Source organism: Amphiura filiformis, chromosome 2, assembly GCF_039555335.1.
Source record: "Amphiura filiformis chromosome 2, Afil_fr2py, whole genome shotgun sequence".
NCBI classification, from domain to species: domain Eukaryota; kingdom Metazoa; phylum Echinodermata; class Ophiuroidea; order Amphilepidida; family Amphiuridae; genus Amphiura; species Amphiura filiformis.
The window spans coordinates 82395592-82423046 of record NC_092629.1 but is presented as its reverse complement, the minus strand read 5'-3'; the positions used below and the strand labels follow the sequence as shown (position 1 = coordinate 82423046).

The 27455-nt window shown below is 35.7% G+C and overlaps 2 protein-coding genes and 1 long non-coding RNA gene across 3 annotated transcripts in view; 2 read left to right on the top strand and 1 right to left on the bottom strand.

Moving 5' to 3' along the window:
• The window catches only part of LOC140146705 (transient receptor potential cation channel subfamily M member 2-like), a 375948-nt gene that overhangs the window by 218739 nt on the left and 129754 nt on the right, over nt 1–27455 (bottom strand). The window lies entirely within an intron of this gene.
• LOC140144022 (uncharacterized) lies at nt 20385–23197 on the top strand. The gene is made up of 3 exons (XM_072165853.1): nt 20385–20910; nt 22044–22160; nt 22992–23197. The coding sequence occupies exons 1-3, from the start codon at nt 20487–20489 to the stop codon at nt 23195–23197; spliced, it is 747 nt and encodes a 248-aa protein (XP_072021954.1). The 5' UTR covers nt 20385–20486.
• LOC140137352 (uncharacterized) lies at nt 23839–26403 on the top strand. The gene is made up of 3 exons (XR_011856821.1): nt 23839–23918; nt 24815–24926; nt 26321–26403. It is a non-coding gene; the product is annotated as an uncharacterized lncRNA (long non-coding RNA).

Genomic DNA, 27455 nt, shown 5'->3' with positions numbered 1-27455 from the left:
AATGAAGAAACTAAATCAAAAGTTCTCCTGTTCACGAACGTTTTGTGTACAAATCAGTAGGGTATTTAATGCAGCAAACTGCAACTTTTAAATTGGTATCTTCCTTGGGTTTGGGATCGCCGTGTATTTATTTCTTGAACAATTTCAACGAATGGGGTCTTAAATTCGAGCTAAAAGATTCAGCCATTGGTTGCTGGTTCCAATTATGACATATCTGTCTTTGTTTAGGATATACAGGAGGTGAACATAACTGGTACCTTAATTTTTTGGCTTACTGTATATACATTCTGTGGTGTCAGAATCACGACAAAAGCCACTTCCCAGCACAGCCTCTGATGGCCTTTGTGCGTTCCGTCGTCTCAGAGATCTCTTGTAGTAGCTAGTCGAAGTCATTGAGTGTAAAGATATCGAAAGCGGACATTGTATATATCATTGGATCGCTTAGATCAAAATAAAAAAAAATACGTGCTGGAATTTTGGGAGCGAATAATCCAAATGTGTCGGCTGACGATGGGCGATTGACATCCGTCGTCACAGGCACTAGGTTCAAAATGGTGATTTTGTTTGGCCGTTCGAATGCCGAGGAACGAGCCCTGAGAACGGATTTAAAAAAAAACAATTTGGACCCAGCCTCCGCGACGACGATAAAATTCTTGGTCAACTGAAAACTTTCAGTCCCAAAGTAATGATGTCGCTATGACGTCATGATATGAAATGAGAACACTTGTGAAATTAGAAAAATTGGGATGAAACGAAATGTATAAACTTAATCATTATGATTTTGTTCGGATGTTTTGCTGAACATGCGAGGAACTAACGTTGGAATGCACATCTCAATCACAGCCATTTCCTAAAATTTCACACAAAATGATGTATGGCCCATTGATGATCGTTTAATATGAACATTTATATAAGAGACACTATTCAAATCATGAGACCGGGGGACAATCCAATGGGCTAGTTACATACCAGAATTTTCAACATGTATCTAAAGGGCGGAGCGGAGGTATATGGTAAAGATGCAGGGAATATGCCAACACATTGGGTCATTCAAGGGAAGATACATGATTGAAATTTCCCTGATAATAACGTCAATATTTGGAATTGTTTATTTGTTTAAAATTATTTTTAAAAAAAATTTTGTAAATTTTTATTTAAAAAAAAATATTTATTTGAAAAGAAAATCAGCGAGGACTAAGGGGAGTCTCCTGAGGGAAAAAGGAGAAATATTTGTGTATAGAACTTTTAACATGAAGATCTAAAGATTAAAAACTTTTTTGACCTCTGTATTTATATCATATTGGACCAGTGGTTCGTTGTAATACATAATAGATTGATCAAGGATCATGGGATCATGAGATAAATAAAGTTTTAACTGGTTAAATTAAAATACAGTAGTTCCCAACATTTCCGAAAAGACTGCTTCAAAAATAGGTAAACATGACTAGATACCCTAGTATAGCATGAGACTAGTCTCACTAAATATAGAGGATCCTATGGCCGGGTGCACTTGTGGCTTTGTAAGTAGTATTGGTTAGTTTTTGGTAGGCAAATCCAGTAAAATAGTACTCACTTTCTGAGCTTTCGATGATCGGTTATGTCATCTTGATCACAGATGTCCAGGCTCACTGCACTTCCCGCCATGGGACTTGGTAGTGTCATTCCCACAGGTTCTTGATTGGTTTAGCAGCGAGTCGTAGACGTGATCCAGAGAATACATCCTAATGTCTCGATTCATGGTTTTGTTGCCCCTCCTCCTGATCCACATGGCTTCACGAAATTTTCTAGTGAACTGATTTGAGTCTTTGTCGATTATTTTTGCCCCCTCCCAGTTGATAACGTGGTTTTCTTGTGCGATATGGTCTGTTATGGCGGATTTGTTTTGTTCTGTAAGAGATTCTTTTCTTTTGGCTCTGGTGTAAGTTCTGCTCTTTATGTTTTCTGCGTCTTTCTGATGTTCTTTTAATCTGGTTCCGAATGCTCTTCCTGTTTCACCGATATAAGTTTTATCACATCCCTTGCAGTCCACACTATATACAACTTCACAAGTCTTCTTGGATTCAATTTTGTCTTTTGGATGGACAAGTAGGTTCCTTATCGTGTTATGGGGCCTCATAGCAGTGGCAATACGGTGTTTCCAGAAGATTCGCTGCAGTTTTTATGAGAGTCATTCTATGTATGGTAAAACTACCATACCTTTCGATGGGTCATTGTCACTTTTCTTTTCGTTCGTTTCCTTCTTTGATTTGTTTGACATTTGATGTTTTACTTTGTCAAATGACCATCTGGGATAACCACAGTTTGTTAACGCTTTCTTTATTCTTTCTTCTTCCTCTTTCTTATCTTCCTCTTCAGTTACTACGTTCTGCATTCTATCAAGTAGTGTTCGGATTACGCCCAGTTTCTGATGTAATGGATGTTGGGAAGCGAAGTTTAAGTATTGGTCTGTGTGTGTTTTTTTGCGATAGACCAGTAGTTTTGTAGAGCCATCTTGTTTTCTGACAATGAGTGTATCTAAAAAGGGTATCTTTCCTTCCACTTCTTCTTCGTATGTAAATTTTATGTTTCCTGATGGGTCTACCGAGTTAAGGTGATCGGTTAGCTTTTCAGTTGAGTTTTTCTTGATGATTTCCAATATATCGTCCACATAACGGCGCCACAGCTTTGGTTTGCAGTCTAAGGGGGCACTGGCCATGGCTTGTTCTTCCAACCATTCCATGTAGAGGTTGGCGACGATTGCACTCACAGGACTGCCCATTGCTGCACCGAAACGCTGACGATAAATAAAAAAGAAAAATACGTTGTAGTCAATATAAACTTAAGAAGTTCCATAATATCTTCTGCGGTGAGTTTTGTGCGTGTAGGTAATGAAGTATCTTTGATGAGCTTAGTTTTGATGACTGCTATCGCTTGGTCTATGGGGGTGTTTGTGAACAATGATACAACATCATGAGAATTAAAAATGTCTCCATCGTCAATATATATACCACTGATCTCTTCAGCCAAATATTTTGAATTGGTAACGTGGTGTTCTGTCTACCCTACAATTGGTGCAAACCATGAATCGAGACATTGGGATGTATTCTCTGGATCACGTCTACGACTCGCTGCTAAACCAATCAAGAACCTGTGGGAATGAGAATACCAAGTCCCATGGCGGGAAGTGCAGTGAGCCTGGACATCTGTGATCAAGATGACATAACCGGTCATCGAAAGCTCAGAAAGTGAGTACTATTTTACTGGATTTGCCTACCAAAAACTAACCAATCGTATGAAACAATCCTACAAATGAAACTCTTTAATTTGTAAGAAGTGTTTAATTGGCATTATTATGAATCTTAATTTGATTGTATAAACACATGATCTCAACACAAAATTAAGACGTACCTCAAATTTTATGTCACACTTCGGGATGAGTGACCTTTTGGACACTTGACCAGAAAACTCGTTCGTGCACTATTGGTACTTGTATCTGCCCCTGTCACGGTTGAGTGATGATTGGTTGACCTTGATGACTCCTTCACGCCCTTTTCCAAGTATCTAGCATCCCGGTCAATGATTTTGACCTCATCCAAATCAACTTGGTGGCCGGGGAATTCAGTGTGGATGTGCTGGGAGACTTCCGACCAGGTAGTACTTCTCGGTTTGTCTTTAATAGCTACTTCTGAGTTTGAGTGTATTTAAAGCAACTTATGATCCCGTAGCTGTCGAAAATTCTTCGTAGGGCTTTGGAGGTTCCCATAATCAACGTAGGGCAGAACTACTTGTCCTTTTCTCTCGATTTTGTATTTTTTTCGTTACTGTTCTTAGGTTTAGCTTCTTTAGTCTTTCTTAGCTTTGTAAAAGGACGATGGATAACCACTCTTCTTTAGTGTACTGTTAATGTGCGATTTTGCCTCCACTATGTCCTTCTGATCAGATACACACTCGGTTTATACTGGACATGATGATTTGATTCAAAGTTCAAGTACTGAGCAATCTGGGTCCTTTTCATATAGATTTTTATTTTTAGCGTACCGTACCGTACCCTTGGATGACTGTGTGAGTGACTTATTTTCCTCGCCTGCTGTCGTAAACTTGATGTCGATTGAGTTCAGGTGATTCGTAAAGTCCTCCGCGTTTTGTTTCTTTAGCTTTGTTTGCGTATCGTCCACATAACGGAACCACCACAAGGGGGTGCTGATCTTATAGCTTTCTGTTCTAATTGTTCCATATATAAATTGCAGACTATCGGGGATACAGGTGACCCCATTGGCGCGCCATGGATTTGCTGATAGTAATGTACAATTAGTACAATACAAACAAACTTCAAGAAGACAGGAGGGTCCGATCACTAAATGTGTTGTCCTATTCCAAACGTGCTTGCATAATTATTATTAATGCTGTATCAACGGGTAGAGGTAAAGAGTAACATCATATATATGATCTTTTAAAAATTCTTCGTCCTCCTCAACCGAGTATACCACCGAGTTTTGGGGTTAAGTGTCCAAAGTGTCACTGATCCCAAATTTGGGTTGCCAGGTACGTCTTAAATTTGCATTGAGATCATGAGTTTAAACAATCAATAATGGTGGTGGGGGTACCGCGAATAAACAACTTTTCGAGAAAATCAGGTTAGAAAAAATGCCAATTTAAAATCGAGTTGTGTAAATCAGACATTCATCATATTTTGTAAATGATGTGAAATTTCTATAGTAAACTAAATAGATTTTATTTAAAAAAAATATAGACACAGATATTAATACATTTCACAACACAGTGTTTCACGCCAAAGCGATCATCAGGTGAATAAATTAAAATTGAAAAACACGATGATCAAAGGCCTTTCCAAGCTGTTTAAAATATTCAACAAGAACAGCGTGAAAGTAAGTTATAGTTGCATGAGAAATATAGGCGCGATTATGAAATCCCACAACGCACAAATCAGACGTAGCGCCGATAAGCCACCCGAAAAAGAGTGTAATTGTAGAAAAAAGGACAGCTGCCCTCTCAGTGGAAAGTGCTTATCTCAAGCTATAGTTTACAAAGCCACAGTAAACTCAGACAATGAATCAAAGCAATATATTGGATTAGCAGGCGGTACATTTAAGGAAAGGTACAACAACCACACTAAGTCTTTACGGCTAGAAAAATACAAAAAGGAGACAGAACTATCGAAATATGTTTGGGGGCTTAAACACAAAGATGAAAAGTTCAACATCAGTTGGGATATAGTTCAAAAATCCAACACCAAAATGAGAAAATCAGGAATTTGTAACCTTTGTTTAGAAGAAAAAATGGCAATCTTAAACTCAAAAATGAGTAATCCAAGAATCTCGCTCAACAAAAGAAGTGAGCTGATAAGCAAATGTCGTCATAGCCGTGTTAAGAAAAAGTAATGTTTTATATGGTATGTTTAGGCCTGTTCATTTTCTCCATAACCTATGTCACCACCTACCGTTGTGCGTCATACTCGCGCCAGTTGTGTTTTTCGACACCGCGTGCACGCGTTGCTAGGTTACGGAGTTTTTGGAAAGGCCTTTGATCATCGTGTTTTTCAATTTTAATTTATTCACCTGATGATCGCTTTGGCGTGAAACACTGTGTTGTGAAATGTATTAATATCTGTGTCTATATTTTTTTTAAATGGCTCTACCATTTATTGGTATCGAGCACTGTATAGCTGTCTGTGATACTTTTACTTCTTAATAGATTTTATTTTAAATAGTTTTCAAAAGAAATAACTATATAATGTTGGTTGCAAATTGAAAACAATAAGTACAAAACTATGCGTCACTATGGAAAACACGCAAAAGGCAATACCCTAACCTAACGTTGACCTTACGCCACCTCGATCGCCGTGTAATCCCTATGGCGTTACTTTTCTTCGGCTTCATTCCATAGTGGCGTATAGGTCGATACGTCACTATTGAATGTAGTGAGGTGTACGCCACTATGACATGCAATGTTTTTCATTTTTGCCGATATTTCTTAATTCTAAAATGTGTATAAAAAGCGGCGTATGGACGATACGCCACTATGGAAAACACAAAATTTCACTTTGTAACGATACGCCACATTTAACTAATTAGCTAATTTTGACTGATGAGACTTAGAATAATGAAAGAGAACATCATTAAAAACATATGTGCCAATTTTTAAAACAAATGACCAAAAATCACTATACTCCACTATGGAATGCAGCCGACGAATTATGAAGTTTACCAACACAAATGAACTTCCATGCTAGTATTGTGAATATTATCTCGGTTGTTTCATATTATTTATTAAACGATTACATGTTGTTAATTTCAAATTTTCCACACACCCCATCAAAGTATTTCTCAACACTCACTTAGTTTGTTGTTGTTGTTTATAGTTGTATCAGTTATTTCATGTTGTTAATTCCACTTTTACAGTGACCTTCACGCCTACTATCAAAACTACGTGCCTCAATCAAGAAAATAAATATTTCCCTAAATTTAAAAAACAAATCCTTCATTCAAAACAAACACAAAATTCAACACATATCTGGCAACATCCACACCATGCTGGCAACACCCACCCTCTAGCTAGGTCATCAAAGTTAAATACCACTAATTATGTATTACACGGGTTTCAATAGGAAAATGGCTAATTTCTGGTGGAATTTTTTCATATTCAGAACTCTCACAGTTAAATGCCACTAATATCTGGTGAAACTATATGATTTAGATGCCAAATGATCAAAAATTCAACATAGGTTGACCTGAGACTTTTCTTGTTTTAACGCATTGAACCGTAAACACCTTAAAATGACAGTGCGCCCTCGAAGCTGAAAGTTACAATATGGTAGGGCGAATATTTACTAAAACCGAAGCCGTGCGTATGAATTTTGGTACTATTACAACAAAAATGTCACATAATGAGAGAAAATGGAACATTTTGAAGCATCAAGCCCTAAAAAAGTACTTTTTGGCTATATAACTTGATCAATTTCAGCGATTTTAATGCAGTCTTTTCAGATGCAATGAAAACAAATAGTTACTCGTCGTATTTCAATGTATCGCCCAAGCCTATTAGTGGTATTTAACCTCAAGTGTGAGGAAGCAGTCTAGTGCTTTTTGTTAATTCCACTTTTAAAGTCTCCTAATTTTGCAAAAAGTTCCGGCTGATGGCAACACTTATCTTGATAACGCAAGTGAGCTTAAAGTCACAAATGAAACTAATGATGAAAATGAAAATATTTAAAAAAATAACTATTGTAGAGCTGGTCACATGACCAGCTAAACAGAAAAGTTTCTAGGTTTTTTAATCCCCCAACGTTTCTTGGATTTATAATACCCCAACTATATACACACATTGGTTCATTTTTAGTTTACTCAAATCCTCAGCATTTACCAAATACCCATACTTATTGCAACTTGTTGATAATATGATCGTGTTTATACCAGCTACATCCACCGAAAACACATTTTATCCTAATGCATGATCCCAGTGTCACTAATTTACTGTTGTTCTGTTTCAACCTTCAGATACACGAGGAATTTACGTCGAACAACATGCTATGTTCTGGACCGATCGCAATGCCGAGACTATCAATCGTTTGAAGTTTAATAATACAAAAGTTATAGTTACCAATGTAGGCACATGCTATGCAATTACAAAACATAAAGGGTATGGATGTGTTAATGTGCAACTTATTAACAGGTTTAAACAGTTTAAACTATAAATTAGCTCCCGTTATAGGGGTAGGCTTGAAGAATGAGGGAAATTAAAACCACAAACCGCGAAAGATCGAAAACAACCGCCGCTTAATAAGGATATCCAACAGAGCTTCAAAGAACCACAGACCACGAAATTTGGGTATCCAAGTAGATTGCCCCGCAGGGCTACAAAATAACACACAAATATTAGAACATTATTATCTTGCCAAGTCGGAGCATTTAGACGCTTCCGTAGTATAGGCTAGCGCGCATTTACCAGTTCCAACTTCTACCTGTGTCTCGCTGGCATTGTCAACATTGGGTGTGTGTTGTTCATATTTACATTTTCTTTACATATTTACATTGCCTTGAATAATTAAGGTATATTAAAATATATATTTATCATATGTACGCTTATTAACATTACAGTCACGCGGTAGCTGTGACCAGCAAGTTTTAAAAATAAACGACCGATAAAGTGTTGTTTAATTATTTATTGTCATAAATCAAGAACAGCATAATTTCAAACATCTATTTTTCGTTTTATTCGTAACCTACCTGATAATTTTCCAAGATTGGAGCTGCTTGGCTACATTCATAAAAAGAAAGGAAATCTACCAAAAACGTTGACAACATAAAGAAAGCATAAGTTTAAAAAACAAAAACACCTAGGCTCACTTTTTGAAACTTGGTCCCTTTTGGAATATCAACAGGAAGTCGGTGCTTTTTATTTTATTTTAACAGAATACAGCGTTTTCAACAAGATTACAAGCCTACATTTTGTTCTTTTAATTCAATCATTAATCATGAAATTAATATTATAAAACAAAACGTATTGGCTTACCATGCAAGAACAAAATAGTAAACTTACTGGCCGTTCCAGAAAGCTAAGAAATCAATATCGCATCTGCACATTAAAGATACATAACACTTCTTGAAATGATTTAAATTGTTGAAAATTATAAAGTTTAAATCAATACCTTTTACAAATGGGACCAAGTTTGTTTGTTTGCTTGTTGTTGTTGTTTGTTTTGTTTTTGTTTTTAAACTTGCTGCTTTCTTTACGTTGTCAACGTTTTTGGTAGATTATATTTACATAGAGTATCTGTTTATTCTTGTATTTTATGGACTAATTTAATTTGGAATTCTAGTATCATCTTTTTATGTCATTTTCAGTAGATATCCACAAAAAAGGTTTATTCCCAAAATTTCAGTTGATTCCGATTTTATGTTTGTGAGTTATGCATGATTACGTGTATTACACTGCTCCAAAGGCCACTGTGTTGTAATGAACCCATAAATGCCCATCTTTAAAGTCTTATAGAAACCCATGCATAACTTATCGAACGAATCTCGAGTTTTGTTCCAGTGGAATGACTCAAAACTACCTATTTGAATGAAGCTTGAAGGAGCTACACGCTACACGATAAACCAACACGTGTCCACCATTGCCTATGTCATTTTTTAGCTATTTGGTAAATGTTTGTTAAACGATGTTCAGGTGTATAATAGGTTTAATGGTGATCGAGCCTATAGATGAGTTGACCTCAATTTGTATCAACAAAGGCAAGGGACTGTTATATCGATATGCTTGAGCGAACTGCATACAACCACTATACTGTTCAATAGCCTTTTTTTAATGAGGCAGGAGGTTAATAGCACGGGTCCTAAACAAAATATGAACTGGACGCATACTGTCAGGCAAAATACGATGGAAATTGTAATGATGCGTGCGCATACTGCCAGGCAATGAGGTCACAAGTCAAATCATCTCTAGTACAAACTTAAAGTCAAATGATCACGTCTGTCAGGACTAATGCTATCCAAAGTCCTGCTTGGATCACAAATGTAAGTAAATTAGTATTCCTATATATATTAGGGTTGCAGACTTTTAGACTGTTACTTTATCAAGTATCAAAATGAGCTTCCTACAAAACGGTATTAACAAAAGGTAGCCCAAACATTTTTACAGAGTTTTGAGTAGTGGTGAAAAATTATCAGATCCTTCAGGCTTAACTTTTTCACAATTTTATGCTCTTTTGTCAAAATAAATGTAACTTTCATTTGTTATTTTTATGTTAATTGCATTACATAATGAGATCAAAATATTAACATTCTAAAAATGTCCATTGGCCATGCCCACAATATTTGTAAATATCCCTTTAAACAACTAGATTTTTCATTAACTAACCACTTACTTTACCTAACACCCGAAATTACCACCGAATACCACGAGGATAACCACTGCGAATACATTAATCCCAGGTGAGGCGATGACGCAATCAACGTAAGTGCTATATGCTCAGAGAATCGCTGGCCAGACCAGCGAAACCCCTGTGGAACGTGTACTTGACATGCCAGGGGTCTAAGGTTCGAGCCCCCCGGGTGTCTGGTGACTTCTTTGTTTATCTTGTCTCCTATTTCATTTCTTCTTTAACTTCCGGTAGCTAAAAGCAGTGTCCGGTGTTAGGCTTTAAGGCTTTAACTTAACGGATCCTTTACAGCGCTGTTTAAACCTGTTAAACCAAATTGTTTAAAAGAAATTTGTGCACTAAACAGAAATTGCTTAAAATTATATTCTATTTTGCATAAACAGTACCATCTTAACTTCTGAAATAAGAGTGTAGGAATACTTGTTTTTAATCAATAATAGAAGCCATAATATAAATGACATATTGAGTACTTCTCTTATCGCCATGCTTTGTGAAAGTAAAGGCCTATTAGTAGGCATGTCCACTAAAAATTGAAGTACTTTTAAATTGATTCAGACCTAACTTATTGGCTTGGAATTGATGAAAGAAACATTTTGGCGTTTAAATAATCTTAATCGGACGTTTCATTCCAGAGATATGGCCTTTCGAGTGTCACGGTTTTATATAGGGCTGCTAGAACATGTTAAAAGTTAAAGTCCAAAAGGAATACTAACAGAAAGTGCAACTTTAAGGTACTTTTTCTTAATGTATTTATTAACTAGCGTTATCTGGAACATTATATTTGCTTATAACAACATGAAAATAAGATCATCCTGAAAATTTAATCGATTTTGTTGACATACAACAAAAATATAAGACCTCAAAACCCATGGTTTGTTTGGTGAAACCTCAAGCATGATCATAGATGGCCGCCATGGAAAATATCTCCATAGAGGAGATGAACAATAAGTGCATTATTTCAAATGAATAGCGGTAGTCTTAAACATTGTTCAATCTTTTAAGGTCAGCACATTTTATCTTCAAAAATTATTATATTTCATCATGGCATAAGTTTGGTAACATTAATCACTACCAATTTTGAGAAATTTGCTCCAACTCAAAGGTTATCTTTACTACATTGAGCAATACACTGTGTTGGCATGTGCCCACTATGGTTTCCGAGAGTGTGTGGTTCCCAGTAGTTTCTCTCCCTATGGATATAGGTACACGGTATGTAACACAGACTAGGTAGTGAGTAGTGCACGGGGAAGTAAAAGATTTGAGATGGGCCGCGGTAGGCTTAAACATTCTTAAATTTCTTAACATCCTGCACATTTTGTCTTCAAAAAATAGTTAAATTTTATGAGTATGTAAGTTTGCTTGCCTGATTCACTCCAAATTCGGAGATAATTGCGTTTGAACACCTGATGCACGGAATGGTGTCACTTCAACCTGTTGTAGTTCTCATCTCATTAAATTTTTCATTAAAAAAGTTGATCTCTTCATGAAGGAAGGTCCTCTCTATTTACTGGCTAAACAGGAAAAAGTTTGGTTAATGTTTTCTGGTGGAATCAGGAATTTCTTGAAACACCCTGATATAGGCCTACATTTGGATCAAAACAAGTTTGTACGCCATTTAACAGGCCTGGGATTTCTTGTATCGATCACTTTCTCCATAGACAATACGTGTGTGAGTGCACGCACACAGTAAATGAAAAATCGTTCTAGTGGAAACTGTATTAACAGTGGTCATCCCTACTATTAGATATAGGCATATTTCGGCCATTTCAAGGTAGACCATGTATTGTCTTAAATATAGTTTTCATCGCGTTTTATTTTAGGAGTGGTTACAAACGGTCACTTCTATTTTGACATTCAAGTACTGTATTGGGTCTAAATGAGCCTACTCCGAGCAAAACAGCGATCTTAAGAAAGTTTTTGAGTAAACTTAAGGTCTTAATTGAAATTGCAGGGTCTTAATAGACATATAGAGCTTGAATGGAGTATCCCAACCCAATACTGTTACTGTATACTTTCAGTCAAAAATACCATAACAATATAGATCAGCCTTTCTGTGTGTCACTTTGTAATATTAAAATAATTAGCCTGAATAATCTTTCCAGGAAATAGAAAACACAAGTCAAAATCAATATTTCTCTAGTACAAATTTACAGAAATGCTGTTGTTGTTTTTATTTATTTATTTATTTATCTAGGCACTGATCCCGATTTCATGGGAACCTGATTCATTTTTGTTGTTGCAATCTCACATGAATGACTCTAGTTAAAATGCATTCTCACTCAAATCCATCGTCCTTTTTGGTATCTTGTATTTCGAATACATCACTGAGTAAAATTCACCCACCTTTAAATTGTTAACTGCACGTTCGGCAACAACCCCCATCAACTACATGCCTCTGGGTATTATGGTAATTATGATATATATGGTTTCCTTATCAGATTTATCTATTATGCGGAATATGACACTGGTACAGTTAAAATGGCGTCGATTGATGGCGGTATTGTGACAACTATCATATCTGGACTTACGAATGCATACACTGTTACTGTCGACAAAGCTGGTAAGTTTCGTGCTTCTACTATAGACGAATCCAACGAGCCAAGTCATGGTCAGGATTTGGTCGGACATCTTTGGGTAGCCGTTAGTACCAACCTGGTGTTTTGAGCGTCCAATTGTGCAAAGAAAAGCCACCTAACACCTAGAGAAGGTGCAAGGACGAGGGGGGGGGGGTTAATAGAATAATAGCTAATAATATATATATAATGGAGGTAATCCCGTCGCATCTATTCATACATAGTCCTTTTGTTTGCAAGTACATCAATGCATAGATACCGCGTGTAGTTAATTCGATTATTATGTCACTTCAACAGCGAATAGACCAGCTGTGTGTTTTGTCGAAGGAACTGTATTGTGTTGTAAACTTTAATCTTTCTTTTGTCTACCTGTGTTTTCGCGGAAGGTGTAAAACGGGTGATGGAATGCAGTTTAAAATTTCTGCCAAGGCCGAATCATTTCACATTTTGAGTGCATTGTAGCCGACGGCTACCCAACTAAAGGCTGCATATAAGATACTGCTGCAGCGCCGAGAGGCTGCTTTCACAGATCTCTCTAATACCATAGTCATTACTGCTGATTCAGGCCATGATATGTTATCAACTTTTTACTGATGGAAGTGTTTTACCTCTAGAACATCACCATGGGCAAGACAGACAGAAATAGATGGCTATTTTTCTGTATTTTGTGCCTGTTTTGGGTAACATTTCTGTATTATTATGAGCCTACATGGACAGTATACAGAGTATCAAGCAGTTACCTGTTGATTGATCTGCCTACTCAACCAAGTCAGCCTGGAAACAACTTATTGACTACAACTTAACTACTATGTGCTTTGATCTTTTATAATGTTTTTGCTTGTGTCAGATATGCTTGTTATTATCATGTTTAAGTTAAGTATTTCTGTATTTGTAGCTTAAGGTATTTTATTGTTCAGCGCCCAGAGGCTGTCAGCGTTGGGCGCTATATTAAGTCTCTCTTATTATTATTATTATTATTATTACCAGTGGGGTGATCATTATTATCATCTTGATCATCCACTTATCATCGTACCAAGTGGAAGTGATTATCCTCCACTACCAGTGACCAATCAATGTATTTTCAATATGGAGTGTGATCAGCCCACATCCAAGTCATCTCAATCAAATATGACATTAAGTTTTCAATACACAGCTTTCTTCTTATGTGGATTGTCTACTACCAATTATACCAACTGCCCGCTAACAACTGAAACCTGTCAAAAACTGGACTCACTTAATCTCTTAAAGCAGCCATGTTTAACTCATCATCATGAATCTACACCACCCCGAAAGACTAACAAGAGAAAACTTTACTGAACTTAATGATCCTATTGACAACTTGGTTATCTTATTTGATAGCAAGGTCCGGGATATTCTTGATCACCATGCCCCTGAGGTTGTTAAAATGCGCACGGTAAGAACCCGCTTTCCATGGTATAATAGTACTGGTCCTGTGTCACAACCTGGGGTACCTTTGTGTTACATAGTAAAAAAATGAAATGGTTCATACATTTTACCTACACATCTCATTTGAAGTGGTTCATCCTTCTGAGCATTTTGACATCTTTTTTATGGAAATCGGTTAAAAAATGAGAGAGTGCGGGCAAAAACAATCACAAAGTAGGGAGGATGTAACCCCACCTCTTTTTTCCACATTTACAATCATTCTGAGCAAGTATTGGTCTTTTAAATGAACTTTTGTATTTATTCACTTGGTTTAGATGTCTGGGAGTTCATTTAGACATTTTTTACTAGATTCAAATTTTTAAAGGGGTTTTAAATCAAATTTACAATATGAATCCCTCCCCTAATCCTCCTCCCCTAATCCTCAGCCACCCTTGGCACATTTCATGCCAAACGTCATAAGAAAATAATTGAAAAATATTTGAAAACAGGATAAAAACATGAGTAATATAGAATAAATTAGCCTCAATTTAAGACCTAATTGAATCTTCTAAGTGAAGGAATACTCAAGAGACAGTGTTTTGAAATCCAAACTGCACATCAAAATGTAACAAAGCCACCTTTTTGTGTACCCCAGTATATGGCACAGGATCTACTATCAAAGAAGAAAGGCAAGTGCGTAGAAAGTTAGAACGTAAATGGCGCAAGACCGGATCTGATGAGGATAAGCGAGCTTATCTTGATCAAAAGAATGCTGTTAATAATCTTATTGATTCTGAGAAAGCTAAATTCTATCAAAACAAATTTGCCAATAGCGATGTCAAGGGTATGTTTCAGAATGTAAAAACCCTTCTCAACCAAAATACGCGTATCCTCCCTTCCTCAGACTCCACTGTGAGTTTGTGCAACCAGTTTGCCACTTTCTTCAATGATAAGGTCACCACAATCAGAGAAGGTCTTGATTTGCATCCTGGTACCCAATCTCAATTTGTTGACTACCGCACTGAACATGTGTTCAGTGATTTCGTTTTGGTCTCTGAGGAAGATGTTTGCAAACTTGTCAATGCTTCCTCCACCCGTACTTGTATCCTTGATCCAATCCCTACTTGGTTGATGAAAGACCACATTGAGCGTTTTATTCCATCAATTACTCATATCATTAATGTGTCTCTCTCATCTGGTATTTTCCCAGAACCTCTTGGCAAAGCTATTATATCTCCTATCATTAAGAAATCTTCTCTTGATCAGGATGAACTTAAAAATTACAGGCCGGTATCAAATGTGTCTTTTATATCCAAACTCATTGAAAAGGTTGTAACTCAGCAAATAACAAATCATATCAATGACTGTAATTTAGGTGAAATCTATCAATCGGCTTACAAAGCCAACACAAGTACTGAAACCGCTCTCTTAAAGGTGAAAAGTGATGTGTTGAATGCCGTAGACAGAGGGAAGTTGTCCTTCTTGCACTTTTAGATCTGTCTGCGGCATTCGATACCATCGACCACGGTATCATGCTCAAACGTTTACAGAATAGAATTGGTTTGTCTGGTAATGTATTGCAATGGGTTCGTACATATCTTAATTGTAGAAGTAGTCGTGTATTTATTGATGGTTGTGTTTCCAATTCAAGCCCCTTGTATTTGGTGTTCCACAGGGTTCTGTGATTGGGCCAATGATGTTTGTTATTTATACCTTGCCAGTGGGGGACATAATTCGTAAACATAATGTCTCATTTCATATATATGCAGACGATACACAATTGTATGTTTCCTTTTGTCCTAACATCCCGGGTGCTGCAGAGAAGGCGTTGCAAAAACTTGAAGCCTGTATCCACGAACTGCAAAACTGGATGAATATAAATAAACTCAAACTGAACAGTGACAAAACGGAATTTTTCATTGCTGGATCCCATTATCGCCTTCAAAAGCTTCCGAATCTTGAACTCAAAGTTGGCCAAAGCATTATAAAACCATCTCCAAATGTTCGCAACCTCGGGGTGATTTTTGACAGTCATATGTCTATGACAAAACAGGTGAACTCCATCGTTTCCTCTGTCAACCTCCAGCTCCGCAACATCAGAAGAATACAGCATCATTTGGATACGGACACTAAACATCATGTTGTCCGGGCCCTTATACTTTCACGTTTGGACTATGGTAACAGCCTTCTCTATGGACTCAAGTCTCAAGATCTTCGCCGCCTTCAATCCCTTCAACACAAAGCATCTAAGCTAATTTTCTCCGTTCCTAGACGTACTGATCCAAAACCTCTCATGAACAATCTTCATTGGCTTACGATAAGCAACCGCATCCAATTCAAACTCTGTCTTCTGATTTATAAGTGCCTGACTGACTCTGCTCCGCGATACCTCATCGATTCAATTAGTCTTAAGCCAACACCTTCCAGTGGCCCTGTTACAAGATCTGCCCTGGACAGAACTCTCCTAAACATTCCCATGTGCAAGTTAACCTGTGGTGATAAGTCTTTTACAGCTGCTGGACCGTCCATCTGGAACAGCCTGCCACGGAACATACGGGAAGCTTCTTCTCTCACACAATTCAAAAAGCTGCTGAAAACTCACTTGTACAATTTTTAGTATTCTTCATTTTGTCTTCACATTGACTTGTTTTCCACTGGCTGGTTATTGTTTGTTGTTGGTATTGTAGTTTTGTGCGTTTAGATCAATTTTTTGCATAAGCGCCTTAAATCACCTTTATGTATGTATGTATGTATGTATGTATGCTAGTCAGGTGTAGGAATGCGTGAATTTGGATTCCTCTATAGAAAATACAACCTGGAATATAGAAGATAGCATTCAGTATCGGTTAACATTTGAATGGTGATTTTATATCACTACATTTTTGAATCATAATTTGCATTATTATTATTATTATTATAATTATTATTATTATTATTATTATTATTATTATTATTAACATTAATATTATTATTATTATTATTGGTATTATTATTATTATTATTATTATTATTATTATTATTATTATTATTATTATTAACATTATTATTATTATTATTATTATTATTATTATTATTATTATTATTATTATTAACATTATTATTATTATTATTATTATCATTATTATTATTATTATTATTATTATTATTATTATTATTATTATTATTATTATTATTATTATCATCATCATTATTATTATTATTATTATTATTATTATTATTATTATTATTATTATTACTATTATTATTATTATTATCATCATTATTATTATTATTATTATTATTATTATTATTATTATTATTATTATTATTATTATTATTATTATTATTATTATTATTATTATTACAGATAGGATACTGTACGCAGTATCCGGCTCGTCAGCATCTGGCCGCATTGTAACATACAACCTGGACAATACTGACCAGGATGATATATTCAATGCAGGAATGTCCATAAAAGGGGTCACGCTACTTGGTGACTATCTCATCTTTGTGGAGAAACGCAATGGCATCAAGGCCATACCGAAGATTGGTGGTGCACTAGTAAATCTACAAATTACTGGTTTGCAGGATTGCAACGAATTCTGGAGCATTAACGCAATGAACGGTAAGCGCAAGTTAGTTATTAGTTAAGACATTATATACATTGTACAATGCAGATACAGCCATAATTAAAAGTTAAAGGAGTATGACTGCTCATGTGCTATTTCTACCATTGTTTAATGACCTCAACCCTCACTAACAATCTAGGAAATTACATAGTGTTTAAATCTTATTGCCAGAAAGTGTGTAAAAACGTCAAGGATTTATGATTAATAACATGAATTAACGCACGTTTTACAAAACATCTTTCAACCCTGGCATTTTATATTGTCATTTGCACATCTACGTTTTGATAGAAATAAGTAGGGTTTGTGGCGCTTCGGAATACATTCATTTAACTTCACGATACTGTGGGCAATGATCGTGCCACATACATGATAAAAGTGATATTTTTGATGAAACAAATTATTTAAGGTTGGTCTGGACCCTGGAGTTATGGAAACTTTCGGGCCTCATAACTGCTAAATTGTTGGTCTAATGTATATAAATGTATACATATTTAGAATAGCTAAGACTTGATCAATTCATCTGTTAGGTCAAGTTTGGGCCAAAATTGTTGGCCCAGAATCCCAAAAATAACGGGTTTTGGCCACGTATCAAAAAAATCTTTTGCCATTTTGTTTTATTATTAATTTTCAAAAACTAGATAAATAATCTAGGAGCCGTCACGGGTTTTTTTTAACTTTGACCAACTTCACTAAAAATATTTGAAATTTGGGCAAAAATGGGTTTTTTTTATGGGTTTTTTTGATAATTCAACATTTTTTTGTCATTTTTGGTGTATTTTTCTCAAAGTGGAAATTCAAAAAAAAAAATAAAAAAACGTCTCCAAGATATTTGTATCTAGTTTTTAAAAAATAATAAGAAAATTCGTTTGGCCCAAGATTTACGAATTACGAAAAAGAACTGGGCCTAAAAAAACGTTTTTGGGGGGGATTTGGGGCAAAAAAAAGAGCATTTTGGCCCAAATGTTACTTGACAGATGAATTTATCAAGTCTTTGCCATTCTAAATATGTATACTTTTTATACTTTAGACCAACAATTTAGCAGTTATGAGGCCCAAAAGTTTCCATAATTCCAGGGTTCAGACCAACCTTAAGAATCTCAAAAATATAATTCTGTTATTTATTTTTCCAACTCCATCAAAACTGTTTTGAGATATTAAAAAAAACTCCATGGAGTTGGGCCTTACTTCCATGCAAACCATGATTTAAATGTACTTGAAATACTATTTAGAGAGTGATTTTGGGCCCTTCTTTTACATACAAGGAAGAACTGTGTGTTGGCAATAAAATGCTGGGTCTTACTCGTTTTTGTAAAGTGGTGGAGTTGGACCCTTCTTCCTCTCAGGTATTCAATTGCTAAATAAAATGCCATAAACACTCAACATTAAGAAAACAGTAACCAGCTCTGTAATTATTAGCAATTGATTGCTATATTGTCGGAGCAATCTATAACACAGCAAGTAAACATGGAAAATCTAGTAGCATAATACACCATTGGCATGATTCATTGATTTACTGAAAACGAAGTGGTGCTGACATGCTTATATTTTATCAAAATAACTTGAATATGATCATGATGATGTTCAATAAATAGCATCGATCAACAGCATACTCTTACCTTAAAGTGTTTTTGAAACTGTTTTACAGTTTAACAGTTTCAAAACCACACTAAAAACCCTTTATTTTCCTTAAGGGGGTACTACACCCCTCGATAAATTTGTGTCTATTTTTGCATTTTTCTCAAAAACTAATAACACAGCGGTAACAGAAGTTATGTATATTATAGGGGCAAGGAATCCAATTACTACACTCGAATTTCAGTGACCCGTGACAAACGGTTCGTTATTTATGATAAGAAAAGAGGTACCGCTAGGATGTACTTTATTTCCAATCATATATACTGAACCGCTTGCCTTGAGTCACTGAAATTTCAGTATAGTAATTAGATTCCTTGCCACAATAATATACATAACTTTTGTTACCAGTGTGTTATTATTTTTGAGAAAATGCAAAAATAGTCACAATTTACCACAGGGTGTAGTAATTATAAAAAACCCTTAATTTCCCAGAACTATACAGAGTGGATTTAACTCGTTTTTTAACAAACTCTTCATATGTTTTATACTATAGCTGCATTGGTTCTTCTTGATCTGGTCTTCTTGAACTTTTATTGAGATGAGTTTCAAATATTTTTTCTAAGGTTGTGTCTTTTGGCCATGATGGAACCCCCTTTCAATATCATCTTATAATAATGCACACGCGCTGATGTTGATGCGTCGAATGCAGGAGCCCCGACGGTGGGAGTGCATTAGACTCATCAACATCAGCGCAAGTGCATTAATTTGTCTAATTTATCGAGCAACAAGTAATACGCGTTCATTAACCTATTTCCTACACACTATAACCTATTGCATTATCACTCTAAATGTTGGAAAATAGAAATGCATCAACACGCCTGAAAAATCAAGCCTACGCCACGCGAACGCGTGTGAAGCACTGTGCATAGTACGCGGAGTGCACATTATACACAATCAATGCATGGTTTGGCTTTTTCTAACGCTTGCTCTGATTGGTTCTCGCTATATAAGAGTGTATGAAAATAAATAAAGCAATCTACCAAAAATGTTTTTAAACGTTGCAAACGAAGCCCCAAAGTGAACAATATTCTTTGCATATTCATCTTTTTGTTTTTTCAAGCTTTATCGGATTCACCTTGACTATATTTATATTATGCACAGATTTGTATGATAGATGAGGGTCCAACCTTGTGTCTGTTGTAAATGGCTTTAACTAACACGTTCTTGGTCACAGAATGCAAACATCCGGGCTAACAGCAAACCTTTGTCTTCATATTTCACACATGGGCAAAGATTGTAATCATCAAATAACCATGTTGACCATATTTTAAATGAGGTCTTACCATATTGTCTACCATTCCAAGGTTAGGATAGTTTCAAACTATGGTAAGCAAACTAGACAACCTTATTCTCTAACAATATTTCCTAGTTTCCGCGATTGCAACCCAGCAAATTACAACAGCAGGGATGCGACCAACTACTCCCGCAACTACTACAACACCGTTGGGTAAAACCACGAAATTGATGCAACCCACTACCACAGGGATACCAGATACGAGTACTACATCGGCTATTGCAACACCAATAGGGACGACCACTAAATCCATGCAACCTACTACCATAGGTATGCCAGATACGGGTACTGCTGCATCGGCTATTGCAACACCAATAGGGACGACCACGAAATCGATGCAACCTACTACCACGGAGATGCCAGATACGGATACTACTGCATCGGCTATTACAACAGCGACTTACACTACCACCTCAGCAATGAACATGGACGACACAACGACTTGTGCTCAGGTTGATAGTTTATCAGCCTTTGAAAATTGTGCCTCAGTGTTCCCTGCAAATCCCACACTCGGTATTATTAATAACAGTGTTTTAGGTAAGTCAAATTACCATTTCCAGTCCTCATTATTATAATCGTTGGTCAATTGTAACTGCAAAGTTGACAGTTTGAAGGTACAAACAGAAATAACTATTCAATGAAATTTAATGTATTTTAAGTATTACTGTTCATTCCTCTATATTTGATACATCAATCATGAAGTAGGACAAGAGGTTTCTGTTATTTTGTAAACATTTTTTTTTTAATTCTTAAATTAAAACTTGTTCAAAGCCTGCTTTGACTGCATTTGAAAATTATTTTAGCAATTTAATTCATTCCCACCCTCAAAAGAATAAATAATGATGATAGTAAACTAAATATGCACAAGCAATGCACAATATATTTGGCTTAGACTATTTGAGCTGCAAAACCATTTGCAAATATTTGACAATAAATAATTATATAGAGAAAAGTAAGACTTGTCCTACTGTATAGATGAGTTGGCATGTGTTTACATTTGATACGCCCTCTGTTGGTCTGAGATCAAAACTGCCAGTCAAAAAACACTATAGTTTACATGGAAGAAGTTGATTTTTATTCATTAACTTTGGTTTCAAAGCAAATAATACTAAAAATGTTATCAAACTTTATTACAAACGCGTCAAGCTATACATATAATATCACACAAAATGTCAAAGGTTTTTAAAGTCGAGTTTTGACGAGATTTATGTGGTCTGCCAAGACACTTATCTTGCCTGGCATGAAATAATAGAGGGCGATCTGAATGTAAACATGTGACATCATAGGTCAACTTATCTATACAATGACAATACATTAATAAAAGAAAAAAAAGAATGTTTACAAAATAACAAAAATCCCTTGTCCAGCTTATGATTCCATTTAGGTGGAAGTTGGGACATGTGTATTGAAATATTACAAATATGACAAAAAATCAGGTGTGAAAAAATTGTGTTACTACATGTTTTCTAATGGACTTTGTTTACAAGCGAGATGAAATAAACGTATTACGGATCGGTCTATACCTTTTATTGTGTTTCTGCAAAAGAACCACCGTTGTAATTGTGAAAACATGTTTTTGATATTCATGAAAATACTGATGAACTTATTTGCTGACATTTTTCTGATAGTATCACATCATTGATGTTTCATATTGACATAACCTATTGCAGTATCCTACCTATTTGAACATAAAAACCGGGAAGAAGATTTCCAATTCAATCGAGAAGGTGACTTGACGCTTACAATTCCAAATGATTTTTTTGAGTCTGGACTTTATAATGGAACCGGTAAGTTTAAAGTGAGCGATGTTTCTTTGTGACTGTTATGACTTGAAATACCGTATATTCAACCAGTAATCACCAAGTTTCAATAATCAAGCCTGACTTGCCTGGGCTGTCTAGTAGCAGTCCCTCATTGACATGGTATTTTTAATGTGTACTACATGTAAACAATAAAAAAATGTCTACACAAAATGATTATAGATCACTTTAATGAGTGGATGATACATAGTTCAGTAAAAATATGAACAAACAGGGGTCAACCCAAAACAAATTGCAACAGAAACCCCCGAAACAAGATATCAAAATTTTACCAAAATGGAAGTATTGAAACAGTGCCTAACAGTTGCATAAATTCAAAATGGCCGCCATTGAAACTAATTGTGCCTATTTCTCTGGATCTGAGATTTGTAGAGACCTAAGTTTGGTGCCCATATTTTGGGGGTCAATGAATTAAACTAAAGTTATATCATTGAGTAATATCTTCACGCCTAATTAACATTAATTTTATAACTACCTTTGACAATATCTCGTGATATGAGACTGGCAGAGAAAAACGGATTGTAACAACCGCAGTGTCTCCATGCTAAAATTCTACGCATTTTACTGGCCTAATATCTGACAATGGTAGTATGTTAACTTACCATGGCGGCAACCGTACATAATTGTTACCACTAAAATGTCATTTTAATGGATTTACGAAGTGTTTTAATGTTGATGAATATTCTCTATGAAGCACATACCTGGGATGGTACTATAGTAAGCATTTAACAGTTGTTATCAATGGTCAATCTTTATAAGATACCAATGACATTCTTTAATAAATACATTTTGTGACAGGTTATCTCACTGTTGTCATTAGGAAAACCCCTAATGATGACACTGAATACAGAGGCACTGATTCGGACAAAGTATACCATATTCTTGGAAATACGTTGGTTTCAATAAACTTATTCAGCATAAATACCACTCTGATTAAGCACGAGGATGAGTATAATCCATTTAATATTACTTTCCCGATAAAGGTAAATAATAATTTATTGTAAAATCATAGCAAGAGTAGCAAAATCTAAGCAGCAAAATCAAGTCAACATAATTATGATACAGGTATACGAAAGCATAGTATTATAAATATAATGAGAGGATTATGGGTAAATGTAACCTACAGTTAATCGCAGAAGGTTGCACAGCTTTAAATACGAGATTTTATAAGGTACCCTTTGTCTTAAACTATCATGAACAATGGAATCAAAATGTCCAAAATTTCAGTGAATGAGAACTAGATGTGGCAGATATTCGCCAATCATAATAGCACACATTGAAGGCTCTCTACTGGCACAAATAAATCCGTTAGCAGTACACTGAACAACGAATAAAACATTGCTTCTTGAAGTTGAAGACCTAAGCGCAAGAAGATCGAAAGTCCACTTGGCCCCTCAACATGTATACATTAGAAGTTACGTATAGTTTCTTAGGGTTTTATAATGTTTCATACATGTTCCAGGTTGAAAACATCATGAAAGGTTGCAAAAGATTTGTTTGGCCCCTGAGTATGTATAAAACATAACCAAACTATACGAAACTATATGCTACTTTAGTGTATACATGTTGGGGGTCCAAGTGGACTTACGGTCTTCTTGCGCTTAGGTCTTCAGTTGTATTCACTTCCAAATATAAATATATATATATTTGATAGGATGCTCGCAGTCAGAATAAGCTAACCAAGTACAGCAAGCTAGTTTGTGCATTTTGGGATGTCGAAAACAAGTAAGTTAATAGAAGTTGTGTGTAAGCTTTGATGAGGACAGATAATTAGAGACATTTTACATCTGCACTGCCTTCGTTAACGACTACTTTTTTGGTTATTTTAATTTTTCTTCTTTTATACTAAATGATTTTGTATAAAAAATGATTTTATACTAAATGATTTTGTATACTAAAAAATTTCTATTTTCGTAATCTTTACCGCATCCGTAAATTCATTGACCAGGATACCTGTTACAAAGCTGCAAAATCGTGCTGTGCTTTTGATATTTTTTTGTTCGTCGCTCGACTGGTACCTCCAACTTTTTCACTCAATTGCATTGGTTTCCAATCCAGGATCGAATTCTTTTAAATTTCTGCTTTATGTTTTCAAGTGCTCTCAGGGCCGCTTAGTCAGCCTAGGGCACGTAGAGCAGCTGGTTGAAATACCTTCTCTGTCTGAGGGAATGAAAATAAACTCCCTAAAGCCATCAGGGAGTCTCCCTCAATTCCAGTTTTTAGAAAATTCACCTTTCAGTTAGCTTCTTCTTTTTTGTTGCTTCTGTGTTGCCTTTTTTTTTCATTCTTTCTCTCCATGTTCAGCGCTTTGATACATTTTAAAAGCGCATTATAAATATTTGTATGTATGTATGCGTGGTGGTTTTTGTGTATGTATGTCTTTGAATAACTGGTAGCATGTACAGTAAGCACATTGCAGACTTAATTAATTTAATGTAATATGCAAAGCGGACTAGTAAGACGTTAAGTTTATACAATCCTGCTCGTGCTTTGCCTCATACAAGCTTTTCAAACAATGTAGGCCACAATGACCCCATACTAATGTCAAATCTTCAGGTTCACTGAATGGAAAGACCTATAATAATAATTATTATCATTGTTTTTGTCTAATTTTATATTAGCATGTGGTCGCAAGAAGGTTCATTGACGTATAAGGCAGATACTAATGCTGCACTCCAAACCTGTGGATTTACCCATCTTACAACCTTTGCTGTACTTTTCGAGTTTTCGAAGGTAATCAGTTTCTTGAGCTTGCCCGAAAATTCTTAATGAAAATGAAACATGTCATGTTGGTCAGACATTTCTACGCTATTTGTGTTGCAAAACGTATTTATTCTAGTCCATAAAACCACGGAGGGCGCCCTATGTGTTGCATCGCTCTACTGAAGAAGAAACCAGCTCCTAGTTTGTGATATTTGGAGCTCAAGTTATATGGTCATTGACCATGATGCTGAAGAGGAGCGTGGTTGTGGTTTAGTTATGGTTCGAACGGGCTCATGCTACCACTCACTGTGATTATACCGCCAGAATAACCGTAATTGGTCTAAAACATTGTTCATTTTTCCCATGGTGTTTTTGCTTAAATTAAGGTGGTCACCTCTTGATCTTTATACTTCTCCGTAGTCCACTTGCCCATTTTGCATACTCTGGCTATTACATTTAAGCATAAAACGCTGATTTATATTGATTTGTGTGCAACTGATAGATTTTCACATCTGTATCTGATCTTTTCAGTCACCGCACTCCCTCTGTTTGTTAGCTTCCCAAGTGGACTACTGACTTTGCCTTGCGGTTAAGATTTTTAACACGGGACTCTATGGAGAGTTAGGCCAATTTCTGGCCTAACTAAAATTGGCCATGATGTAATGCATCTTTAAATTGATCTGCCTTGTGATTGGTCGCCCATATCTCGCTATTGTTTAAATCTTCCGGGCCCGCGCCATTACCATTAACTACACCGTACACAACTATCTGTGGTATTTGCGGCGCTTTTGTGTTGACGCGAAAGTTAATCTCTCATCAAACATCTAGCGCGTCTTGTACTATACCATGCTTAGTACTTGTGGTTAATGGACTGATAAACAAGTATGCTTGACTGTGTGTTTTTAGAGAGCAAAGTCCCGGGGTAAAGTTCTGCTTAAAATTCAAAGTCCATAGTCGGATTTTCGGGGTTCGCTATCAATAAACTGGTAGATTCCAAAATCAGAATTGTTCAGTATTAATGTGAGCCATTATAATTATGCAAGATAATGTTGCATTCAGTTACTTTTATTGTCACTAATTATCTGTTATTTTTAACTCTTTATGACCATTTTACTATTGAATACTTTAATTTTGATAAACATCAGTATAATTTTGAGTTCAACGAAATGGATTAATCATGACTAATAATAACATATTTTTAATAAAATTCGACTATGGTATAGTCTACTTGATCTTGAGGTGGGCATGGTCGGAGGTGCCCTACGCGTGTTTCCCGCTCCCGGCTCCCAGCCTGTGATATAATAATGGTATTTGGAGGAGTTACGCATACGACATCATGTGTATTGCCATCACTGTGCCTTGAAACCATACACACGTTTAACTCAATTATATCATCAAATTATGTATTTTATCAACCATTATAGGGTGTTACCGATAATTACTCACCCGTGATTGACAAGGTGGTAAAAGTTCTCATCGGTATTTCTCTCGCCGCATTGTTTATTGGTTTGATCATCTGTGCAATATTGTGGTAAGTGAACTTTTTTTCTTTTGAGATTTTTCAAAATAGTATCAATAATAAAAATGATACTGATTAATACAGCTTAATTAAATTGTCTATATTAACCTGACTACATAGATAACCAGATAACCAGATTAATTTCACAAGAGCAAAATGAAAACCCAGCCCACCTTATTTTTGATGTTTGAGCTTTAAGGTGGTAGATTAAGTTAAAATAAGCTCACATGATGGATATCTACCATTAGGCCAAAAAAAATTGTTGTGTTGCCCTCAAGTGGAAAAATGGGAAATTTGGGTAGGACGGTCGGATTATTTTTTTTTTTTTATTTTTTCAAAATCCCCTCAAATATTAAATAATGCTTGTTCAATTAGTCAATTTTGACTACTGGATACCTGTTAGACAACAATTAAAGACTAGTCTTACAATAAAATATGAATTTTAAGTGAAAAACATTGAGTTTTTGAACAAATCTGTAAAAATCATCATTCAAAAAAAAATACGACCCTGATTTTTCAGGATTTAGGGTAGGACGGTTGAGGGCAACACAACAATATTTTTTTTGGCCTTAGCTTGAGGTGGTACTACACCTCTGGCCAATTTTGTGCCTATTTTTGAATTTTTCTCAAAAATTATAGCGCATTGGTGACAATTGCGATATGTATATTATAGGGGCAAGGACTACAATTACTGCACTGGGAATTTTATTTCAGGACAGACAACAGTTGTGGAGTTACAGTCACAAATGAGGGAAAACCAATATTTGATCAATAAATCAATAACTACTTGTCTTGAGTCACTGAAATTCCAGTGTAGTAACTGGATTCCTTGCCCCTATAATATACATAACTTTTGTTACCAGTGTTTTATTAGTTTTTGAGAAAAATCCAAAAAATAATCACAAATTTATCAAGGGGTGTAGTACCCCCTTAAGTTGTTTAAGTTTGAGTAAAAAACGAGCATTATATGCTGGATCAAAAACTTTAGGGGCTTTACACCCCTTAGTAGGATGAGAGGTAGAAAAAAGCTCAATTTAAGT

Excerpts from the sequence above, each read along its gene's own strand:
- LOC140144022 (XM_072165853.1), top strand. The coding sequence starts at position 20,487 with ATGCGACCAACTACTCCCGCAACTACTACAACACCGTTGGGTAAAACC. Across the intron at positions 20,911-22,043 it reads TATTAATAACAGTGTTTTAG|TATCCTACCTATTTGAACAT; the intron begins GTAAGTCAAATT and ends AACCTATTGCAG. Across the intron at positions 22,161-22,991 it reads TGGACTTTATAATGGAACCG|GTTATCTCACTGTTGTCATT; the intron begins GTAAGTTTAAAG and ends ATTTTGTGACAG.